Raw genomic sequence first — 23,992 nt, forward strand, 5'->3', positions numbered from 1 at the left:
AGGGGATTGGCAGCCCTGTTCCCGAGAGTGAGCTGCTGATCCGTCTGTTGTGTGCAGTATCTGAGACCACAGAAGATGCAGGACTGAAGGGTGGCGTGTTGCTCCTGACAGCATTGGAAGCTCTGGAGAGAGGGCAGAGGCTGAAGTCTCGGAGGCTCCCCCCGCCCCAGCCACAGGATGGCGCACAGGGGCCATGTGCAGCTCCGCTCAAAGTATCTCAGGTTCCGGGGCAGAATCCTGGAAAACCCAACTCGGAGCTGAGTCTGCAGGTGGCTGCAGGGCGGTGCTGCTGAGTCTGCAGTTACCACCACAAAAGGAGGGCCTGAAGGCATTGCCAGGAGACTATGGAGGACTCACGGAGCTCTGACACCCCTCACCTGGAGGAGGTGGCTTCCCCCCACCCCCCACTCTGCCTGCACCACCTTTGCCTGGGGCGGCCAATGCATGGCAGTGGAGTCAGTAATCGCCCTTGCTCCTCCCCAGGGTCAAACCCACTGGGGCCTGGGGATTGAAATTCTGAGAGGAGTGTAGGAGGAGAGTGTCTCCCCGAAGAAAATGTAGGAATGCATTGGCTTCTATCACAAAAATCCTGGGAATGTTCCTGAGAAGGGATTTTGGAGATGCTCGGCCTAGGACTGGCCCTCGGGAAGATGACCCGACCTTTGTCCTGTGCAGCTGAGTGCTGAACACCGGTCAGCTCTGGATAAAGCCTGATGTCACCGAGCTGATGGCGGGGCATCTGCACTGAACACCTTCCAGCTTGGTGGGGGCACGGGAACCAGCTGTCCTTATTAAAAGTGACCTGGAGTGAGATGGATTCTTCTGCCTATACCTCCACGCGTGGGCTCCCTGAACACCCCCATCGCCATGGGCTCCCAAGAAGTATTGCTTCTGGCTGCAGGGCTCACTGCAATGCTGCGACAGGAGGTGACAGGCCAAGGCCAGCAGGTGACTGCTCTCCCCAGAGGCCCTGTCAGCTGGAAGCAGCTGGTTTCACATAACAGAGACCCCAGGCCCAGGTCCCCTGGATGCAGAAGGATTTGCGGCCACCCTTTTGGAAGAGGTAGGCTGACCATGAGAACTGGCCAAAGGTGAGAAGGACATGGAGAAGGTGTTGGAGGAGGGAAGTCAGACATACTAGCAATAGCCTGGCGTGCAGGGCTGTAGCTTTCACCTGTACTTCCTCCTGTTTGGTGTCATCATCACAATCACGATGGTGATAAAATGTCTTCTTTCCTCTAGGCAGGTGGTAAAGGTACTATTTGGTGCACAGGTTGCAGAGTGCTGTGATAAGAACCATCAGAACAAGGGCAGGAATGTGACCTCCCAGGTGATCCTGAGGCAGGTGCTGCCAGTGGAGCGTTTCAGAATTGTGTGTCAAAAAAGAAGGCTGCGTGTTGACTGGGGTGGGGCTGTGCCTGTGTTTGGGGCCGCCCATGGGTGTAGCAAACCCGTTTTTTTTTTTTGTATTTGTCCTGCCTCCTCTCCTTCAGGGTCTGCTCCTTCCTCCTCGCGGCTCTGGGGGCTGCGTCTCGGAATCCTGCCGGCCACTCCTCCGCTGCAGGGGTGGACATGGGAACCAAGTGGGGCCTTTGGGATGTCTTCAGCCCTCCCACAGCCACTGGCCAGCCTGCCTCCTGTCTTCCTGCCCCCCTCGCTCACTCCTCCTTCTCCTGGGCTGAACCCACACCCAAAAGCCTGATCCAGGACTGGGCTAGGTGACCGGTGCAATCCTTAGATGCCTCTCTTGGTTCCCGCTGCCCTGCTGGTCTTGAGGCAGGTTGAGGGGGGCGTCACAGGCCATCCCTGCAAGGAAAAGCAGAGAGGGCAATTTGGGGAGAGGGCAATTTGGGAAGGTGACAGAGGACCCTGTGGGATGTCGAGTCACAGCCTTGCTGGGCACAATGACTGGCGTGCATAGTGAGCTGCTTTCCCAAGCACTGCCACCCCTGGCTCTCAGATATGCTGCTGAAAGGGGTGACGGGCAGTGGGGGGCTTGGGACTCCGCCGAGGTGTCCTAGCTCCCATCCTCATCCCCAGGCCCAGGCCCCTCCAGCATGAAAGGCTAGGGACCGCACTGCCATGGGGTTTGCCAGGCCCTTGTCTCTTGGGAAGCCACCCCTCCCAGGGAAAAGCAGGGCTGAGGGCTGTTCAGGCTCTGCCACCACCTGCTCTGTGACTTCGGGCAGGCCACCAATTCCTCTGAAAAATGGGAGTCATTGTGGGCACCATCACACCCGGGTACAGGATGCCCAGTGGCTCAGCTGCTCCAGCCAGGCTGCCCTGTCCTGGCCTCAGCACACCGCCCACAGCCACTGTAGGCAGCCCTGGACCTTCTCCTGCTGAGGCCTTACTGCCAATCCCTCTGGGAGACCAAACACAACAGGCAGCGGTCTGGGTGACTCCCAGGAGCCCAGGCCTCTATCCTGTCCTCCCTAGTGGCTGAGGCAGTAGGCTTGGCAGCAGGGACTCAGTGCCCTGGGAGGCAGGGCTCATCCCACAAGTTGCCATGGTAGCCCCTCCTCCTGCCCCTTACTCATTAGCCAGGCTGTACTGACACGGGCTGCCCAGGCAGGGGGTGGCTCGCTGGACAAAGCTGGCCGTGCAGGCGCTCAGGCATGCAGGGTAGCCAGCGCCCCGGCCAGGAATGGACAGCCTCCAGGACACAGTGGCCCTGGACCATGGGGGCTGCTGCCCTGCCCTCAGCAGGCTGGTTCCCAGAGGCTTTGGGACTGAGATGTGGACTCTCTTTGCCCTTTCTGGACCCCTGGTAAGGAGGAGGAGCTGGGGGGCAGGTAGGGAGTGGAGGAAGCTGAGAGGCTGAGGGTGTCTGCCTTGCAGGCAGGATCCAGAAATGTGCTCACATTTTCCCCAGAAACTACCCATGTTGACTGCCAGGTCCAGAGTCTGGGGACAGCAGGATGGCTCCTGAAAGCTGTCTCTGGACAATCCCCAGTGGCAGTGGGGCCTGACTTTGCTCAGCAGCAGGCAGCCCCTACACAGAAGGGGTGGGTGTGCCTCAGCTGGAAACCCACAAAAGCCTGAGTTGGAAGATGGCTCCAGGACAAATGGGACCCGGAGATGCATGAAGCCTGCAGCACCTTCGCAGGGGGAAGAAGGGGCCGGCTACCCATTTCATTTCCAAAGGGGAAATTGTTTTAAATACATTTATTTTTTCTGATCACGAAGAGTAATAGGCTGGGCATGGTGCCTCACGCCCGTTATCTCAGCACTTTGGGAGGCCGAGGAGGGAGGATCACCTGAGGTCAGGAGTTGGAGACCAGCCTGGCCAACATGGAGAAACCCACGACTCTACTAAAAATACAAAAATTAACCAGGCATGGTGGCGGGCGCCTGTAATTCCAGCTACTTGGGAGAGAGAGGCAGAGAATCGCTTGAACCCAGGACGGGTAGGTTGCAGTGAGCTGAGATCGCACCACTGCACTCCAGCCTGGGCAACAAGGGCGAAACTCCGTCTCAAAATAAAAAAAAAAAACAAAACACAAAACCAAAAAGGAGTAATGGAATTGCACTTCCTGTAAAACTTTTAGAAAAAAATGAAAGTTATAAAGAAGAAAGAAATTTAACTCAAATCCTAGTGCTTGGAAATAGCCATTACTAAGATTTTGGTGTATTTAATTCCCCTCCCTTTTTGGGGGTGTGCGGCCTGACCAAATTATTGTTATAATAGGAATCGCAATAGCAGTATCAGACACTTGAGTCAAGCTCAGGGCGCCAGGCACTGCGCTGCGCCAGGCGCTGACCCTTCTGGGTAGCAACGTGGAGGCCAGGCGTGACTGCAGCTGCAGAACGCAGAATGGGAGCTGGGCTAGGTCATCCGACCTCCAGCCCTGGCTTCCCGAGGCGTAGGTGACCTCTCGGGGCACTGGTGCGGGGCCCTCAAAGCTGGAGAGGCCTGTCTTGCAGGGCTCGACTGTGCGGGCACCTGTGGCCCTGAGTCTGACCTGGCCGCTGTCCTCCAGTTCCTGTTCCAGGTGCTGACTTTTATGATCTACATTGTGAGCACTGTGTTCTGCGGGCACCTTGGCAAGGTGGAGCTGGCATCGGTGACCCTCGCGGTGGCCGTGAGTACCCAGCTTGGCCCAGAGTAGGGACGTTCTCTCCCCAGGCTTCTCCACCGGGTTCCTGGGTGGGCCCGTCTTGGGTGGCTGGTCAGGGATGGGAAGACACAGCCCATGTGGCTGGACAGCTGCCTTCACAGGTGGAATCTGAGGGCTGGAGATGGAGGCGGTCTGGCCCTGGGGCACACAGCACATGAGGCTGCTGAGCAGAGCCACCTCTGCCACCGCTGCCTGCTGGGCAGCATTTCCTGACCCTGGCTCAGCCCAGATGCAGGGGCCTCTCTTCAGGCCTCACCTGACAAGTTCTTGTTTCCTCCTGTGTGTGGCGCCAGTTTGTCAATGTCTGCGGAGTTTCTGTAGGAGTTGGTTTGTCTTCGGCATGTGACACCTTGATGTCTCAGGTGGGTGGCCTCCTGGAACTGGGCAGGAAGCCAGGCAAGGGCAGAGCCAATTCCACAGGTGCCATGGAGATGGCAGGTGGGAGGCGCGCAGCCAGGTGATCTGGGAGCAATGGGCCCTGGGGTCAGCTGCCCCTGCCCTACCTCCAAGGACCACAGGCTGTCAGGGAAACAGACCCTCCCCTTTGAAAGAGTCTGGGCCAGGAGAAAGGGGTGGAGATGGTGGAGACAGTTCTCTGATCTCTTGCCCCCAGAGGAGGTCACCAAGTAGAGAAAGACAACCGGTTCCCCAGCCTCACTCCTAAGTTCGGCTGCCTACATGCAGGCATGTGTCGAAGGCCAAGGGGACACAGAAGGAACCTCCCTGCTTGCAGGGGCCTGCAGTCCAGCAGGGGCTGCCCAGGTGGCCATGGGGTCACAAAGCGGCAAGGCCTCACCTCTCCCTGGGGGTTTTAGCTTCACGGTGGACCTGGGCTTTGTCCTGGCTCCACTTAACCTGCCGCTGACATGTGATGAAGCCCTATGTGCCTTCGTCCTCCTTGGAGCTTTGGAAGAACAGTGGAGACAGTGGTGGGCCCAGGCTCAGGAAGGCCGCTGTGCCATTACAGGCTGCGGGCGCCAGGCTGTGGTCACCAGAGGCCGCAGGGTCCGCCACACACCGCTGGCGCCGCTGACAGCCCGCTCCCCGCGCGGGATTTAGGAATGTCCCGGGCAGTGGAAACGGCTGACGCGGGGCGGGCTGTTTTGCAGAGCTTCGGCAGCCCCAACAAGAAGCACGTGGGCGTGATCCTGCAGCGGGGCGCGCTGGTCCTGCTCCTCTGTTGCCTCCCTTGCTGGGCGCTCTTCCTCAATACCCAGCACATCCTGCTGCTCTTCCGGCAGGACCCGGACGTGTCCAGGTGCGCCGGGCTCCGGCTGGGGAGGTGGGGCTTGCTAGAGACCCAGAGGCTCCTGGGAAACCCGGGCCGCCGAGGGAAACCCTGAAGATGCCCAGCCCTCACACCCCATGCTTCTCTAGGCCACGAGTGCTCACAGTGCACGGTGCCTGTGGGTACCTTCCAGGCTTTGGTTTGGGGATTCTCCCCATGGCTGCGGCTCCAGCAGTGACCAGCAGGGACAGAGGCGGACAAACGCCCAGTTTTAATTTAGAAGGCAAGGCAAGAAACAATTTGGGATTTGCATTTTATTTGCATTTGTGTGCCCGGACACAGTTGGAGCTTTACAGATGCTTTCGAAGAAATGAAGTGTGTGCATTTTCCCATATTCCGAAAAGGAGAAAGATGACAACCACTTTTTGATGAATTATAGATTATTATTATTATTATTATTATTATTATTATTATTATTACTTGAGACAGAGTCTCGCTCTGTCGCCCAGGCTGGAGTGCAGTGGTGCAATCTTGGCTCACTGCAACCTCTGCCTCCCAGGTTGAAGTGATTCTCCTGCTTCAGCCTCCTGAGTAGCTGGGACTACAGGCACGTGCCACCACACCAGGCTAATTTTTGTATTTTTAGTAGAAACGGGGTTTCACCATGTTAGCCAGGATGGTCTTGATCTCCTGACCTCGTGATCCACCCGCCTCAGCCTCCCAAAGTGCTGGGATTACAGGCATGAGCCACCGCACCCGGCCTATAGTTTATTATTAAATTTATTTTATAATAAATCCCTCTCATAGGGATGCCTTGTTCATTTATATTATGTACATTTCATTTGGTTATTCCTTTTTAAGATATAACCTTTTTTTCTTACGAACCACGTTACTCTGAATTTAAGTTCCCTTGTCCTGAGGCCTGGGTGTTTGGGTGCTTCGGCTGCCCCTCCTGGCACCTGCTTACCATCTGGAAGCAGCAGCCCCTGATGCTGAGGTTTCACAGTCCTGGCTGAGACCCTGGGACAGCGGCTGAGCACCCAGTCCTGGAGGACACAGGGGAGAGGGCCCTGCCTCCCCGGGCCACAGCCTGGTCAGCTCCGGAGCTTCTCCCTCTCTTGCAGGTTGACCCAGGACTATGTAATGATTTTCATTCCAGGACTTCCGGTAGGTGCCCCTGTTTGCTGAGCATGGAATCACATTCCTCTAAATTCTGGCTTTTTGCTTTCCCACTCTATCTGCTGCGGAAGATCCCTATCCTGCTGTGACTTCCTGCTGGGCCATGAGGGTGACTGACAAAAGTTCCCGTTGCAGTTGGTGCAAATTGAATTTAAAAAAAATAGCATAACATGTTTTTCTGATTTGAAAATGTTTATTGGAGAAAATACGAAAAGCATGAGGCAGAGAAAATTCAAATCACCTATAATTCTACCACCCAGAGAGAACATATGTTACTATCTCTCTCCAGGATTTGATTTTTTTTGAGATGGAGTCTTGCTCTGTCGCCCAGGCTGGAGTGCAGTGGCACAATCTTGGCTCACTGCAACCTCCGCCTCCTGGGTTCAAGCCATTCTCCTGCCTCAGCCTCTGGAGTAGCTGGGATTACAGGCATGCACCACCACGCCTGGCTAATTTTTGTATTTTTAGTAGAGATGGAGTTTCACCATGTTGGCCAGGCTAGTCTTGAACTCCTGACCTCAAGTGATCTGCCACCTCGGCCTCCCAAAGTGCTGAGATTACAGATGTGAGCCACCGCGCCCGGCCCTCCAGGATTATTTCTATTCACGGGTGTGTGTATTCAAACACACACATAAACACAAATTGAAATGGGATCAGTATGTGTATATTGGGTTATTATATGCTTTTTCCCTTTAAAATATGTCATTAGTCTCTTTATAGGACTAAATAACCTTCCACAATATTAATTCCAAAGGTTATCTGGTACCCATAGTTAGGCCATAACTTATTAACCAATCTCTATTTATAATACAAACTATTATAAATAAGATTCGTGGTAAATATTCTTAAAGAAAAATCTTTGTGAGTCATCTTACAGATGGTTTTCAAGGAAACTATCAGTTACAGAAATGCATTACTGGAAGTGGATGGCTCAGTGAATGGCTCTTGAGACATATTGCCAAACTACCAATTTCTACTCCCACCAGCAAAAACTTCCATTAGCATAGACTATTATTATTAAAAGATTTCTTCCAATTAGAAATAGTATTAACATGCATTTCTTTTTTCCTTTCTTTTTTTTTTTTTTTTTTTTTGAGACGGAGTTTTGCTCTGTCATCCAGGCTGGAGTGCAGTGGTACGATCTCCGCTCACTGCAACCTCTGCCTCCCAGATTCAAGCAATTCTGCCTCAGCCTCCCGAGTAGCTGGGATTACAGGCACCCACCATCATGCCCAGCTAATTTTTGTATTTTTAGTAGAGACAGGGTTTCACCATATTGGTCAGGCTGGTCTCGAACTCCTGACCTCAGGTGATCCACTCGCTTCCACCTCCCAAAGTGCTGGGATTACAGGCGTGAGCCACCACGCCTGGCCTGCATTTCTTTTACTGATAATGAAGTTGAACATTTTCTCATGTATTTATTATGTGAATAGCTCTTCGCTTATTTTAGTGGGTTAATCTTTTTCTAAGTATTGTACTTCTTATTAAATAATATCTTAATCCTTTGTCTCAAATATTTTCCAATTTGTCATTTGCCTTTTATTCTGCTTATGTTTCTGACTTAAAGAATTTTGAGCCGGGCACAGTGGCTCACGCCTGTAATCCCAGCACTTTGGGAGGCTGAGGCGGGCAGATCACCTGAGGTTGGGAGTTTGAGACCAGCCTGACCAACATGGAGAAACCCTTTCTCTACTAAAAATACAAAATTAGCTGGGCGTGGTGGTGCATGCCTGAAATCCCAGCTACTCGGGAGGCTGAGGCAGGAGAATCGCTTGAACCCAGGACGCGGAGGTTGCAGTGAGCCGAGATTGTGTCAATGCACTTCAGCCTGGGCAACAAGAGCGAAACTCTGTCTCAAAAAAAAAAAGACTTAACCCACTGCAAGATTATATACACATTTGCTTATACTTTTTTGGACCCTTCCAGGGTTTCTATTTTTACATTTAAGATATTAATCCAACTAAAATTTTTTTGAACACCATTTATTACATATTCTCTCCTTTCTGCATTAATTTGTTAATTAATCAACAGTGCATCTATCTAGGTCAGTGATTGTATGTCCAGTGACCCGGGGATCTGTATGTCTCTTCTGCAGCCCAGTGCTTCACTGTTTGACTTGCAGCTTAGTGATGCCTGTTACGACTGGCAGTTCTGTGTGCTAGACAGCCCTACCAGGCTCAGCTCACTTTCTGACAGTGTAGCCTCCATGGCACCGGGGGAAAGTTTTGGGCAAGGGAGCTGGGCAGGGAAGAGGTCAGGGTGAAGGTGGGGTGCCCCAACAGCGTGCAGTCCCAGCAGACCCAGCCACACCCACCTCTCTGCCAGGCCAGTGCCATGACCTTTTTGGGGCCTAGCTGGTTACAGATTTTTTTCTAGTTTACGGAAACCCCCTTATAGGGCTGCTCTTCTCCTCTGAGTCTTCCATATAATCCATACTTTGGCTTTTCAGACCGAGCTGATGGCATCTTGTCAACCAGGACTATTGGGGCTGGGTCGGGGGGAAATGCTCTATAAAGATGTCACTGTGGTGTCTTCTTTGTCAAGCCAAAGTCCTTCCATAAAATGCAGCTGCAAAAGTTAATTGCCAATAATAGTGACTAATAACACTAACATAGTTATGTTAGTGGCTAACACTTGGAACGCTTAAATGTCCCATATATCATTTTGTAAGCACTTTGCAATATTAACTTTGCAATATTTATGTATGTAAAATATTAAGTGTATATTAAGTACACACACACACACTATTATTATCCCCATTACAGATGAGGAGACAAACTCAGGGAGATTAAGTAACTTGCCCAAGATCACACATCTCAGAAGAGGCAGAGCCAGGAATTAAACCCGGTCTATTCCAGCTCTATACTCTTAATCAGTACACTATGCTGAAAATAAGTGGAGAGCTACAGGAAGGCATGGGACAAGGGCCCTGGGCTAGGTTTCAGTTGATGCCTATTCTATTCCCCTTAAGAGAGGAGAGAAAGGGTAGGTACAGTGCCCCCCAACACACACACTGCCACGCACACTCCCCTGCGGTCCTCCCCAGCCAGGGAAGGGCCTGCCACCCCCGTAGGGTCTTGACCCTGCTTAGTATAGGCTGCCCATGGCCAGCATGTCTCAGTACCTGCCATTCCCTCATCCGAGGTCACACCTTCAAATCCTGTCTCTAAGGCCAGAGCCAAAGTGGGCCCTTCTGTGAACAGGCCCTTGGGTCACTTCTCACCTTCCTAAGCTGATGGAAGCCTGGCTTAGCAGCCAGAAGGCCTACCAGGCACTGTGCACTATGAGCATGTGTGCCAAGAGTACTCTCTCAGAGCCAAAGCATGCCTGCTCATCTCCCCTGTGGCAGAAGGGAGCCCTGAGGGGGCCTCTTCCATAGGCTGGGCCCGAGCATGAGTCCAGGTGGCTGGGTAGGCTTTGGCCGCACCTGAGAGGTCCCAGACATACTTTGATGAAGTAATTGCCCCAATCTGGGGTACTATGTCCTGGAAAGGAATGTCTGTTAATGCTCATTTGGTGAGTTTTGGTCATTATTGTTGATTTGTTTGGGTTTGCTTTTCATACAGGTGATTTTTCTTTACAATCTGCTGGCAAAATATTTGCAAAATCAGGTACAGGTCTTTGGTGTGGGGGGAAGCCCTTCTCCCAGCACACTGCCCTATTCCAGTAGGAGGGGGGCCTGGGGCTTTCCCCTACTCTCCACCATCTGTGAACCAGCTCTTGAAAGGAGTCACTTCCAACCCACCTGCCACGTCCTGACCTCCCGCACAGAGGCAGGTGAGAAGCTGTGCGTCCCAGCCTCTTCCAACTCCTCAACAGGGATGGCTGAAGGGGCAGGAGGAGGAGTCCCCATTCCAAACCCTGAGTTTGTCCATCCTCCATCTATCTCACTCACACCTTAGCAGGGCCAGTTTTCATTTATTTCAGAAGATCACCTGGCCCCAAGTCCTCAGTGGTGTGGTGGGCAACTGTGTCAACGGTGTGGCCAACTATGCCCTGGTTTCTGTGCTGAACCTGGGGGTCAGGTGAGCCCGGGGGCTGGTGGGGCCTGGTCAGGGGACACTGCCCACTGAGCTCTCCACCCCTGGTGGAGACAGATCAGTCACCATCCTGGCCCTGCCTGTGCCGTCCTGAAGTGGAGGGTTATGGGGAGTTGGAGGGGCCTGATGGTCCCTTGGGGACCTCAGTTTGACGCTTCATTGGGTGAGAGGACAGCCACTCCCCGCTCCTGCCCAAGCCCACCAAGAGAGGTGAAGTGGGCACTGGCAAGGTGGCCCCCAGGACACTGTAGTCACGGCTGCCTTGGTAGAGCCACCATGGCCAGAGGTGCCTGTGGGCCCTGGTTGAGTCTGATCCCAGGATGGGGGAAGAGCAGAGCCATGCCTGCCCCACACGGGCTGGCCGCCAGAGCCACCTCTCTCTCAGGCAGGGCGGTGGCAGAGAGTTGGCATCAGTTGCAGCCCTGTTCTCCCTCCTTACCCAGGGGCTCCGCCTATGCCAACATCATCTCCCAGTTTGCACAGACCGTCTTCCTCCTTCTCTACATTGTGCTGAAGAAGCTGCACCTGGAGACGTGGGCAGGTGGGAGGCCTGGCCTGCTCTGGGAGGCTGAGCAGGCCAGCGGTGGTGCTGCCCCAGCCTTGGGGCAGGGTGGTCAGCAGGCAGAGGGTGCAGTGGAGCCTGCTGGGGGAGGTGCAGGACCCTGCACAGCCCCCTCCTTCCCCCTTGCTTCCCCAACCCCAAGGGCCCAGAGTCCCTCCACCCAAGGTGTCACGATGCAGAGCCCTGCTGGGTCCATCACAGACGCCTGGCCCAGGGAGCTTTCTTGCCCAGCCTCTGCTCTCAGGATGGCGGTGAGAGCAGTGACACCCGTGGAATACCAGGCGTCAGCAGTGCGTGGGGTGCCTGACATTCCTGAATTCATTTAAACCTCACCCCACCTCATTAGCCCCATTTTACAAAGAGGAGATTATGACAGACGGAGGTTAAGTAATTTGCTGAAACAGCAGGCGTGTAGGGGCCTGCCTGTCCTTTTCTGCCTCTTGAGAGCCAATCCCATACAAGGACCTTCTCCTGCCAGGCATTTCAGGAACAGCTCTGCAGGCCCCTGGGGCCTCATGTGGGGCAGGGCCCTGGCTGAGCCCCTTCCAAGCTTGCCCAGTGCACCTGTGGTGTGTTTCCCTTCAGCATCCTTGATCTCATGCTGCCTCTGAAAACTCCCCAGGGAGGCAGGGCAGCTATAAGGCCTGGGGTTTTCAGATGGAAATGGAGCCTGCAGAGTGGTGGGTAGTTGCTCAAGATCCCACACTGTTGAGGGTGGAGTGGGGACCAACACCCATGCCCTGGGCCCTGGGGCCACACCGTGGACTGGCCAGGTGAGCCTGGTGCCCTGTTCCTGCATCCTCCTCCTCCGTAGGCCCCAACACCAGCTCTAGACCAGCTGCATTCCCTCTGCAAAATGCCCAGTGCCTGGGCCTGCTAAGCCCCAGAGCAGGAAGAGCCAAAGGGGTTTAGGGGCCTCCTGGCAGTGGGGAGCAGGAATGAGGTGGGCAAGCAGGGCAGGCTGTCAGCTCATGGGGCCTCTGTTTCCAGGTTGGTCCAGCCAGTGCCTGCAGGACTGGGGCCCCTTCTTCTCCCTGGCTGTCCCCAGCATGCTCATGATCTGTGTTGAGTGGTGGGCCTATGAGATCGGGAGCTTCCTCATGGGTACGTGGAAGAGCATGGGGGGGCGCAATGGCGTGTGGGCGGCTCACCCAGCCCAGAAGCCCCCTCCCCAGGATGGCAGCTCACCAGCCCCCTTCCAGCTTCACTGGCCAGGCCCTCAGGCTTGGACCCAGAGAGCACCACTGCCCAGCGGGGCTGATCCGTCTGTTGCTGGTCTGCCTCCCCAGTAGGCTGTGAGCATCCAGGAGGCAGGCTTGGGCCTTTTGTGCCTGAATCCCAGCATGGGCCAGGCAGAGCAGGTGCCCGTGGGAGGTGGCTGAGGCACGGAGGAGTGAGAGATTCAGCTGGTTTGCGGGTGTGAGCAGAGGTCCGGGCTTGCCAGTGTGAGGCTCCCACCTGCTGCCTTGTGTGTGCTCATTAGAGCACTCGGTGAAGTGAGGACTCCAGGCAGCCTGAATGTGAGAACCCCTGCCCTGCCCCGCATTTGCAGATGAGAAAAAGGGGCCCCAAGAACACAGGAACTCCACAAATAGAAAATCAGTGGGAGGGCCAAGAACCGAACTCGAGTTGCCAGACCCTGGTCCCGTTCTCTGTCCCCTCCCTCACACTGCCACCCTGAGTTCATCTGGAAAGAGAGACCACACAGGGAAGCCTGCAGGGGCCTCCGGGGCACTGGGCAGAATTTTCCTAACAGGCTGAAGGCTAGGCAGGAATGTCTTTTTGTTGTCACTGTTACCAATCTGCCCTTCAAAATCAGCCGGGCTCAGTGGCTCATGCCTGTAATCCCTGCACTTTGAAAGGCCGAGGTGGGCGGATCAGTTGAGGCCAGGAGTTCGAGACCAGCCTGGCCAACATGGCGAAACTCTGTTTCTACAAAAAAATACAAAAATTAGCTGGGTGTGGTGGCACCACCTGTAGTCCTAGCTACTTGGGGGCCTGAGGTGGGAGGATCACCTAAGCCAGGAGGTGGAGGCTGCAGTGAGCTATAATTGCGCCACTGCACTCCAGCTCAAGCGACAGAGTGAGACCCTGTCTCAAGGAAAAAAAAAAAAAAAAGCCCGAGTCCCCAAAGCAAAGCAGCGTCCTGTTGGCACAGGGTCTGGGTGTCTGGGGCTGCGGGCCGGGCTCACGGCGGGCCTCTCCTCTAGGGCTGCTCAGCGTGGTGGATCTCTCTGCCCAGGCTGTCATCTACGAGGTGGCCACTGTGACCTACATGGTAAGGCTCCTGCAGGGGTGCCTTCCCCACATCCCCCACCTGATGGCTGGAGGTGTCATAGGAGGGGGGCAGGCTGTCACCTGAAGCTATTTCTGTCTCCCGAAGGACCCCCCCCGGGCCTCTCGTGCCCACCAGGTCCAGACCCTGCTCAGCTTACACCAGGACTCACACACAGGTGCCCACAACCTGACTATCAAGGGTGATATTTCACTCACAGATGTTGGAATTTTAAAAATTAATTAGTATTATTTTAAAATTGGGAGATTTCACATCACAATCTTATTTTTGGATTTTCTTTAAAAATGCACATTCCAGGCTGGGCACAGTGGCTCACGCGTGTAATCCCAGTACTTTGGGAGGCTGAGGAGGGCAGATCACAAAGCCAGGAGTTCAAGACCAACCTGGCCAATATGGTGAAACCCCATCTCTACTAAAAATATAAAAAGTTAGCCAGGTATGGTGGCACAAGCCTGTAGTCCCAGCCACTTGGGAGGCTGAGGCAGGAGAATCACTTGAACCCGGGAGGCGGAGGTTGCAGTGAGCCGAGATCGTGCCACTGCACTCAAGCCTAGGCAACAGAGTAAGACTCTGTCTCAAAAAAAAAATTCCATTGAGCACATTCCATTGAGCAGCAGGCCCACATTCCTGCACACTGCAGTCGGCCAGAGCTGGGTGACAGCGTCCCCAGCAGGGCCATGGGCTCTCCTCCACCACAGCCCCCACCTCCCCTCTACTCCCCACAGAGACACAGCCATCATCTTGCTTATGCAGCCCATGTCACTCGGGTACGCATCTGCATGTTATCCCTGACCCCAGCTTTAAGCAAAGGAGTCACAAAAATCTACATTACAAAATCAATTTAGAGATTCTTATTTTTACAAGTGGTTTCTGCTGAAATCTCTTTTTTCTTACAGGGAGCTTTTCTGGGACTAAGACCACAGTCACCTCTTTAAAATCTGTTTACTCATTTGATTTGGACAACACAGTGATTTCGGTTGCAAGGCCCGCCTGCCTGTGCTGCCTCTGATGGCGCAGGTGGTGGTGGGACTGGCTGTGTCACTGGGGGTACCCCCACCCTTCTCCCAGCCCCAGCCCTCCCTGCCTCCTTGTCAGAAGGAAGAATGTGACTTGCCTCTTACGCTGCATGCCTGAGATCTGCTCTGCCTTCCCGCTCACGTCCCTCTTGGCCCAGGCTGGCTCAGGACTCCAGGGGTTGGAGGGTGGGCCCACTGACAGTGCGTTCTTATCTTTGATCCCAGATTCCCTTGGGGCTCAGCATCGGGGTCTGTGTCCGAGTGGGGATGGCTCTGGGGGCTGCGGATACTGTGCAGGCCAAGCGCTCGGCCGTCTCGGGCGTGCTCAGCATAGGTAGGTGGAGTCCTCTCCTGGTGGGCCTTCAAACGTTGGCCTGAGTCACCAGCCTGGGCCACAGGAAGGCTGGCATGCTGGAGGCAGGGCTGGCCTCGGGAGCTGCCAGGTTTATCTTCCAAGCCTGCTGGACCTGCCATCTGACCCAGGTCAGCCTCTGCTGCTAAGCTGACAGCTGCCCCTCCCTGAGCAGCAAGCGTCCCTCCCACCACTTTCTCCCCATCCCCACTCACTCCTTCCCTGCTGCTGTGATTCTGGGACTCTTCTGGAGACAGCTGGCTTCTACCACTTACCTTAGAGCAAAGCCTGACTCTTTGACGGCCCTTCCTGCCCAGCACTCTCCTTCCAGCTGTCCAGAGTCCTTCTGCAGGCCTGGCCCTCCCAGCACCCCCATGAGCTTGGCAGCTGCCAACCCACTCTGGAGAAGGAGCCACTCATGTCCTCTGACATCATGGCTGTGCTTTCTAGACTGGAAGGCTCAGACCGGCTTCCCTGTAGAAAGCAGTGGTTCTTAGGCGGTAGCCTGCGCTGGAATCCCCTGGAGGGCTGGTCACAGATTGCTGGGCCTCACCAGCAGGCTTTGGTTCAGCAGGTCGGAGGCAGGGTCTGAGAATCTGTTCCTAACAAGTTCCCACGTGATGCTAATGCTGCTGGGCCAGCGTGCCGCCCACTCTGAGAACCACTGGAGTGGAAGCATTTTCTACACCGCCCTTCCTACAAAACTGTCTAGCCCAAATGAACGCCTCAGATGCGGGGGACATGAAGGCCTGTGACAAAAGGCACCTGGTTGCAGAGGGCTGGGCTGACTTGCACTGACGTAGGGGCCAGCCCTTTGCTGATCTGAGCAAGGGTGCTTCCTGGCTTGGGGTCTGTCATTGCTGCACCTTTTGTCTCTTCCAGTTGGCATTTCCCTGGTCCTGGGCACCCTGATAAGCATCCTGAAAAATCAGCTGGGGCATATTTTTACCAATGATGAGTAGGTAATCAGTTTTCTGTGCTGACTCTTGGAAAATGTCAAAGTGGTTCCCAGTGTGTCCTCAGATTTATCACATTCCTGGCTCAGTGCTGGGCCCAAAGGAAGCAGGAAGAGCCCAGGCTTGGCTCTCACTGAGAGGAAGCCAACCTCTGTCTATCCACCCCAGGCCTTTAGTGCCTGTCCATAGACAAGAGGCTAATTGAAGGGCAGTCCAAAATTGTGGGGGCTCTTCTGAAGTTTTAGGTGTGACCCACAGACACAGAAAACTCTGGGCTAGCAGTGCCAGTTACATTTGTGTGGGGCAACTACCTCTATTCCAAAGCTTTTTCTTGTGGGGGTGGGGTGTGGAATAGAAGGGACATAAATGGGTCTCAAAGGATACATCTGTGTCTTAATGCTTTCTCATTTCTTCTGCAGAGATGTCATTGCCCTGGTGAGCCAGGTCTTGCCGGTTTATAGTGTCTTTCACGTGTTTGAGGCCATCTGTGTAAGTACCACTTTGATCCGAAGCCTGACTCCCCGGGACATGATTTATGTACTTGTGCCCTCCCCAAGACCTCGCAGGGCTGTGAGGATGAACTTGTTAATACACGTGAAGGGCTAACTGTATAGTAAGTGCCCAAAGTATTTGCTGATAATAGTTCCATTCTTATTTCAAACAGTGACTTCCTTCTTCTTCTGCAATTTACACGAGCTCAAAAGTGAATGCAGATTAGCAAAGAACTGAAAAATTGCAGCAGTGTAAAGCCACAAATCTTTTTCTTCCAGATTCCTCATGAGCTGGGACCATGACATTGACCTGTGCCCCAGGCTGGCCAGGAGCTGAATGGCAACCATATCCTGTTGCCAGCACAGAGGGACATTTCTACAAGGGAACGAGCCCACCCAGAACACAGAAGGAACTGGACTTTCTGCTCCTTTGATCACTAAAGGACAGGTGTCATTTAACACAGATTTGAATTATGTGATTTTTTTTTTTTTTTTTTTTTTTTTTTTGAGACAGGGTCTCGCTTTGTCACCCAGGCTGGAGTGCAGCAGTGCGATCATGGCTCACTGCAGCCTCAACCTCCTGAGCTCAAGTGATCCTCTCACCTCAGCCTCCTGAGTAGCTGGGACTACAGGTGCATGCCACCACATCCAGCTAATTTTTAAATTTTCGTATTTTTTGTAGAGACAGGGTCACACTATGGTAGGTGGAATCCTCTCCTGGTGGGCCTTCCAACGTTGGCCTGAGTCACTAGCCTGGGCCAGAGGAAGGCTGGCACGGTGGAGGCATGGCTGGCCTCGGGAGCTGCCAGGTTTATCTTCCAAGCCCTGGCTGGCCTCGAACTCCTGGGCTCAAGTGATCCTCCCATATCAGCTTCCCAAAGTGCTGGGACAATAGGCATGAACTACTGTGCCCAGCTATGATTTTTTAAAAACACAAGAAAACAACAAAACCCAAAACACTAAACTCTTGCTTAATAAGCAGAATTTGAACTCATAGCTCTCCTACTTTGCATCTGGAGTTACGTGAATTCTTCAGGAACACACCCCTTGCATACATTCCCATAGCTCTGCAGAAGGATATGCCCTTACTTAGCAATACTGGCGCATTCCAGCCCTTTCCCTACCTGGGGAAAAAACACTTGCATAATAATTACCAACTCATTACAAATCTACTGAAAGAAATCATATTTACGGAGGATATTTCCAAAGGCCTCTGTGTACTCCATTCAGTTCGCTAACTATTCTAGGATTTACTTTTGAATATAGCCGGGCATTCAGAAAGCGACAAGCTCGGGCCACATGTTCTTAGCCTCAGCAGAAATGTCTTCTCTGGGCTGTGTTCTGGCATCATATTTGTGGCCTTTATCAAGGAACATTAAATGAAACTACTTTATGGAGCCCATTATTGCTTTTGTCATAGTATACTATATTTTTTTTTTTTTTGAGACAGAGTCTCATTCTGTCGCCCAGGCTGGAGTGCAGTGGTGTGATCTTGGTTCACTGCAATCTCCACCTCCTGGGTTCAAGTGATTCTCATGCCTCAGCCTCCCGAGTAGCTAGGATTACAGGCATGCACCCCCATGCCTGGCTAATTTTTGTATTTTTAGTAGAGACAGGGTTTCACCATGTTGGCCAGGCTAGTCTCAAACTCCTGACCTCAGGTGACCTACCCGCCTCGGCTTCCCAAAAAGCGCTGGGATTACAGGTGTGAGTCACCACACCTGGCCTGGATACTGTTAAAAGACACTATTCATACTTTTTCTCTAGTGTCTGGGTGAGACCACACCTGAGAAATCATTCTTGAAATTGAAAGCTAGGAATAGCTTTGCTTTTTTTTTTTTTTTTTTTTTTTGAGACAGGTCTCACTCTGTCACCCAGGCTGGAGTGCAGTGATGCCATCTCAGCTCACTGCAGCCTCGACCACCTGGGCCCAAGCAATCCTCCTACCTCAGCCTCCTGAGTAGCTGGGACTACAGGTGTGCACTACCATGCCTGGCTAATTTTCTTTTTAAAGTTTTGTAGAGATGGAATCTTGCCATGTTGTCCAGGCTAGTCTTGAGCTCCTGGGCTTAAGCAGTCCTCCTGCCTTGGCCTCCCAAAGTGCTAGGATTACAGGCATGAGCCATGGCACCTGGCCCAGCATTTCTTAAGAAATTAAGTATGCCTCCCCTTCCAGGGGGCAGTAGTTCTCTAGTCACTTGGCTACCAAGAAACTCCGAGTCAGGTTTACAGAGAACAGTTACCAGGGCCTGAGGGCTTGTGTATGTGCAGCCCATCATTTTTCCTCCTGGCTAGTCGGTTTTTTCTTAATTTACATTTTCCATGAGCCTTATTTTTATATTTTGTAAACTTTTAGTGAGTTATAATTTACATATGATAAAATTCATATATAAGTATACAACTCAGTGATTTTAAATGAATTTAGAGTTATGTAACCATCACCACCATCTAGTTTTACATCACCCCACAGAATTTCCTGGAGACTGTTGTTTTGTAGTTAATCCCTGCTCCCATCTCCTGCCCTGGGCAATCCACTGCATTGCTTTCTGTCTGTATGAACAATTTCATATAAGTAGGGTCTTATGATATGCAGTCCTGTGTCTGGCTGCTTCTCCTTAGCATACTGTTTTTGAGGTTCATCAATGCTGCAGCATGCGTCACTGCTTCATTCCTTTTATTACCGAGTAGTTCCATTGTATGGAAATACTGCCTTTGTTTATCCATTCATCAGTGGATGGACATTTGGGTTGTTTCTAGTTTTTGCTATCATCAATAATGCTGTTTAGAATGTTCACGTGGAAGTCTTTGTGTGGATTTGTTTTCATTTCTTTTAGTAGAGTTCTGGGAGTTGAACTGTTGGGTCAAATGATAATTTTATTTTTAGCTTTTTAAGAAACTGCCAGCCAGGTGCAGTAGAGCTCATGCCAGCATACCAGTGCTGGTAATCCCAGCACTTTGGGAGGCTGAGGTGGGAGGATCACTTCAACCAAGGAGTTTGAGACCAGCCTGGGCAACATAGGGAGACCCTATCTCTACAAAAGTTTTTAAAAATTAGCTGGGGGCGGGGGTGGGGGGGGGAGGCGGGGTTGGCACACACCTATAGTCTTTGCTACTTGGGAGGCTGAGGCAGGAGGATTGCTTGAGCCCAACAGTCCAAGGCTATAGTCAGCTATGATTATACCACTGCACTCCAGCCTGGGCAACAGAGTGAGACCCCCATCTCTAAAAATAAAGTAAAATAAAAAATTTTAAAAAGTCACGGTGTAACCCAAATTCACCTAAATTTTCTATTATTTTGTAGGAGTTTTATAGTTTTGCATGTTGCTTTTAGGTCTGTGGTTTTAACTTTTGTAAAACAGGATATCTAAGTTCATTATTTTCTATGTGGATGTCCAGTTGTTCCAGTACCATTTCTTGGAAAAAAAAACTAGGCTTTCTCCAGTTGCCTTTGCTTCTTTGTCAAAATCAGTTGACTGTATTTGTACGGGTCTATTTCTGGGCTCTCTCTTCCATTCCAGTGATCTTTTTTGTCTATTCTTTCACCAATAGAATCATTCCTAGGTATCCTTGGGCAATTGGTTCCAGGACCCCGCAAGGTACCAAAATCCACAGATGCTCAAGTTCCTGATATAAAACGGCAGAGAATTTGCGTATAACCTATGCCCATCCTCCTATGAGTTTAAATCATCTCTAGATTACTTATAATACCTAATACAATGTAAAAGCTATGTAAACAGTTGCTATGCTGTTTATTTTTTTATTGTTGTATTATTGTTTTTCAAATATTTTTGATCCATGGCTGGTTGAATCCACGGATGCAGAAGCTGTGGGTATGGAGGGCTGGCTATATACTTAACACTGCTGACCTGTACACTTAAAAACATTTAAGACAGCACATTTTATGTGTACTTTATCAAAATTAAAAGAATTTTTTTTAATCAACCCTGACATAAAGTATTGATACAAGGCTGGGTGCAGTGGCTCATGCCTGTAATCCCCGGACTTTGGGAGGCTGAGGCAAAGGAGGTCCTCACTTGAGGTCAGGAGTTCAAGACCAGCCTGGCCAACATGGCGAAACCTGTCTGTACAAAAAATACAAAAATTAGCCAAGCATGGTGGCACATGTCTGTAATCCCAGCTACTCCAGTGGCTGAGCATGAGAATTGCTTGAAGCCGGGAGGTGGAGGTTGCAGTAAGCCAATATTGTGCCACTGTACTCCAGCTTGGATGACAGAGCAAGACTCTGTCTCAAAAAAATAAATAATAAAAAAAGTACTGATACAAGAAGTAACTGAGCTAACATGTATGAAAGTGCCTGAAACACAGTAGCCATTTAATAGACATTAGGGTTGACTATAATGCAACAGACAAGACCTTGTGGACAACTTTACCATGCTGTGTTGATCACTGCAGCTTTATAGTAATTCTTGAAATTGGGTAGTATCACTCCTCCAACATGGCTTTTCTTTGTAAATGTTGCGTTTTGAGTCTTTTCCCTTTCTACATAAGCTTTAGAATCAGTTTGTCAATATCTACAAAACAAGCTGCTGGATGGCTTTTCCTTTCTTGTTGCAGCCATCCCAGTGGGGATATGCTACTATGTCACTGTGGTCTCAGTGTGCATTTCTCTAATGACGAGCCCCTTTTTGTGTGTTTATCATTCATTCATATGTAGCCTTCAGTGAAATTTCTATTTTAGTCTTTTGCCCATTTTAAAAATTAAGTAGGCTAGGTGTGATGACTCAAGTCTATAAAACCATCACTTTGGGAAGCTAAAGAAAGAGGTTGGCTTGAGCCCAGGAGGTCAAGACCAGCCTTGGTGACATGGCAAGATACCATCTCTACAAAACATTAAAAAAAAAAAAAAAAAAAAGCTGGGCATAGTGGTGCATATCTGTAGTCCCAGCTACTAGGGAAGCTGAGGTGGCAGGATAGCTTGTGCCCAGAAGTTCAAGGCTGCAGTGAGCTATGACTGCACCACTGCACTCTGGGCTGGGTGACAGAGCAAGACCCTGTCTCGATCTACAAAATAAATAAAACAAATTTTAAAAATATGAAAATATAATATTTGGTAGCTGGTTGTATTTGCTTGCTAAGTGCTTTGGTTTGAATGTGTCCTCCGAAGTTCATATGTTCATGTAACAGTGTTGAGAGATAGAACTTTTTTTGGTTGTCTTTTTGTTTTTTTGAGACAAAGTCTCATGATGTTGCCCAGGCTGGTCTTGAACTCCTGGCCTCAAGCAACCCTCCTGCCTCAGTCTCCCAAAGTGTGCCCTGTCGAGGTGGGATCTTTAAGAGAAGGATTAATGTCATTATCTTTTTCCTTTGAGACGGAGTCTTGCTCTGTCTCCCAGGCTGGAGTGTAGTAGCACGATCTCGGCTCACTGCAAGCTCCACCTCCCGGGTTCATGCCATTCTCCTGCCTCAGCCTCCCGAGTAGCTGGGACTACAGGCATGCACCACCTACCCTTGGCTAATTTTTTTTATTTTTATTTTTAGTAGAGACGGGGTTTCACCGTGTTAGCCAGGATGGTCTCGAACTCCTGACCTCGTGATCCGCCCGCCTCAGCCTCCCAGAGTGCTGGGATTACAGGCGTGAGCCACCGCGCTGGCCTTAATGTCATTATCTTAAGAGCGGGTTAGTTATTTCAAGAGTCGGTTCCTGACAAAAGGATGAGTCTGGCCCCCTTCCCCTCTTTCTTGTGTGCTCTTTTGCCCTTCAGGCATTGGGATGATACAGCAAGAAGGCCCTCAACAGATGTTGTCACTTGATCTGGGACTTCCCAGCCTCCAGAACCGTGAGCCAAATAAATTTCTGTTCATCATAAATTACTCAGTCTATGGTATTATGTTATAGCAACATAAAATGGACTAAGACACTAGCACTGCCATAACAAAGTACCAAAAATTGGATGGCTTACATAACAGAAATTTACTGTCTTACAGTTCTGGAGACCAGATATCCTAAATCAAGGTGTCAGCAGGGTCATACTTATACTTCCTTTGAAGGCACTAAAGAAGGATCTGTTCTGGGCCTCTCTTCTAGCTCTGGTAGCCTCAGGAGTTTCTTGGACTGTAGATGGTCATCTTTTCCCTGTCTCTTCAAGTCTTCCTTCCATGTCTGTCTCTGTCCAAATTCCATTTTTTTTTTTTTTTTTTTTTTTGAGATGGAGTCTTGCTGTGTTGCCAGGCTGGAGTGCAGTACTGCAATCTGGCCTTACTGCAACCTCCACCTCCTGGGTTCAAGCAATTCTCCTGCCTCAGCCTCCCAAGTAGCTGGGACTACAGGTGCGCACCACTATGCCTGGCTAATTTTTTTTTTTTTTTGTATTTTAGTAGAAATGGGGTTTCACCATGTTGGCCAGGATGGTCTTGATCTCCTGACCTCATGATCTGCCCACCTCGGCCTCCCAAAGTGCTGGGATTACAGGTGTGAGCCACCGCACCAGGCCCAAATTCCCTCTTTTAATAAGGACACCAGTCATTTTGGATTAGGGCCTACCTTAATGACTTCATCTTAACTTGATCATCAGCAAAGGCCTTATTTCCAAATAAGGTAACATTCACAGGTACTGAGAGTTAGAATTTCAACATCTTTTGGCCAGACACAGTGGCTCACACCTGTAATCGCAGCACTTAGGGAGGCTGAGGTGGCAGATCACCTGAGGTCAGGAGTTCAAGACCAGCCTGGCCAACATGGTGAAACCCCATCTCTACTAATAATACAAAAATTAGCTGGGCATGATGGCACACACCTGTAATCCCAGCTACTCAGGAGGCTGAGGCAGGAAAATTGCTTGAACCTGGGAGGTGGAAGTTGTAGTGAGCCAAGGTTGTGCCATTACACACCAGCCTAGATGACGAGAGCGAAACTCCACCTCAAAAAAAAAAAAAGGAATTTCAGTATCTTTTGTGGGAGACACAATTCAACCCATAACATTTATTATTAGTTATAAGAGTTCTTTATATATTCTAGATACAAGTCCTTTATCAAGCTTTATGATTTGCAAACCCAGGCTGTGGCTTATCTTTTTAAATTAAATTTTATTTTTTAAATTCACAGATAAATATATTTATGGTATACATTTTTTCTTTTTCTTTTTTTTTTTTTTTTTTTGCTGTTCTGTTTTTTTTGTTCTTTGTTTTTTTTTAAGACAGGTCTCACTCTGTTGCCCAGGCTGGAGTGCAGTTGGCACCATCATAGCTCACTACAGAACTGGGCTCAGACCATTCTCCCACCTCGGCCTCCCAAAGTGCTGGGATTACAGGCATGAGCCAATGCACCCAGCCACTATGTTTGTATATATGTAAACATTTCACTATGTTTAGACATTGTGAAATGGCTAAATCAAGCGAATTAACATATGCATTACCTTACATAATTCTAATTTTCTTGTGAGAACATTTAAAATATACTATTACCAACTTGCAAGTATACAATAGTTAACATGTTGTAAAATAGGTCTCTTAAACTTTTTCTTCCTGTCTAACTGAATCATTTTCTTAATGGTATCTTTTGAGTTGCGAAAGTTTTCACTTTCAATGTAGTCCAATTTCTTAATTTCTTTTATGGCTCATGCTTTTGCTATTTTATATATAAGAACTCTGCCTAACCCAAGGTCACAAAGATTTTCTCCTCTGTTTTCTTTAAAAAGTTTTAATTTTAAGTCTTTCTTACATTTAGGTTTATGATCCTTTTTTTTTTTTTTTTTTTTTTGAGATGGAGTCTTGCTCTTTTGCCCAGGCTGGAG

At 50.5% G+C, this 23,992-nt stretch overlaps 1 protein-coding gene across 4 annotated transcripts in view; it reads left to right on the forward strand.

The window, feature by feature from the left end:
• The window catches only part of LOC101129773 (multidrug and toxin extrusion protein 2), a 49,566-nt gene that overhangs the window by 7,944 nt on the left and 17,630 nt on the right, over positions 1-23,992 (forward strand). The window contains exons 1-14 of one of the 4 annotated variants that reach the window (XM_004042117.5): positions 2,559-2,770; positions 3,984-4,085; positions 4,415-4,483; positions 5,231-5,379; positions 6,474-6,516; positions 10,095-10,139; positions 10,456-10,553; positions 11,012-11,109; positions 12,121-12,234; positions 13,341-13,408; positions 14,152-14,193; positions 14,668-14,776; positions 15,677-15,752; positions 16,170-16,239. In XM_004042117.5, the coding sequence (XP_004042165.1) occupies positions 2,648-2,770; positions 3,984-4,085; positions 4,415-4,483; positions 5,231-5,379; positions 6,474-6,516; positions 10,095-10,139; positions 10,456-10,553; positions 11,012-11,109; positions 12,121-12,234; positions 13,341-13,408; positions 14,152-14,193; positions 14,668-14,776; positions 15,677-15,752; positions 16,170-16,239 (1,206 nt within the window). In that variant the 5' untranslated portion in view covers positions 2,559-2,647. Of the gene's footprint in view, positions 1-2,558; positions 2,771-3,983; positions 4,086-4,414; positions 4,484-5,230; positions 5,380-6,473; positions 6,517-10,094; positions 10,140-10,347; positions 10,554-11,011; positions 11,110-12,120; positions 12,235-13,340; positions 13,409-14,151; positions 14,194-14,667; positions 14,777-15,676; positions 15,753-16,169; positions 16,240-23,992 lie in introns of those variants that run through there. The other 3 variants (XM_004042116.5, XM_004042115.5, XM_063706594.1) reach the window with 3 other exon arrangements.

This window comes from Gorilla gorilla, chromosome 4 (genome assembly GCF_029281585.2).
Source record: "Gorilla gorilla gorilla isolate KB3781 chromosome 4, NHGRI_mGorGor1-v2.1_pri, whole genome shotgun sequence".
NCBI classification, from domain to species: domain Eukaryota; kingdom Metazoa; phylum Chordata; class Mammalia; order Primates; family Hominidae; genus Gorilla; species Gorilla gorilla.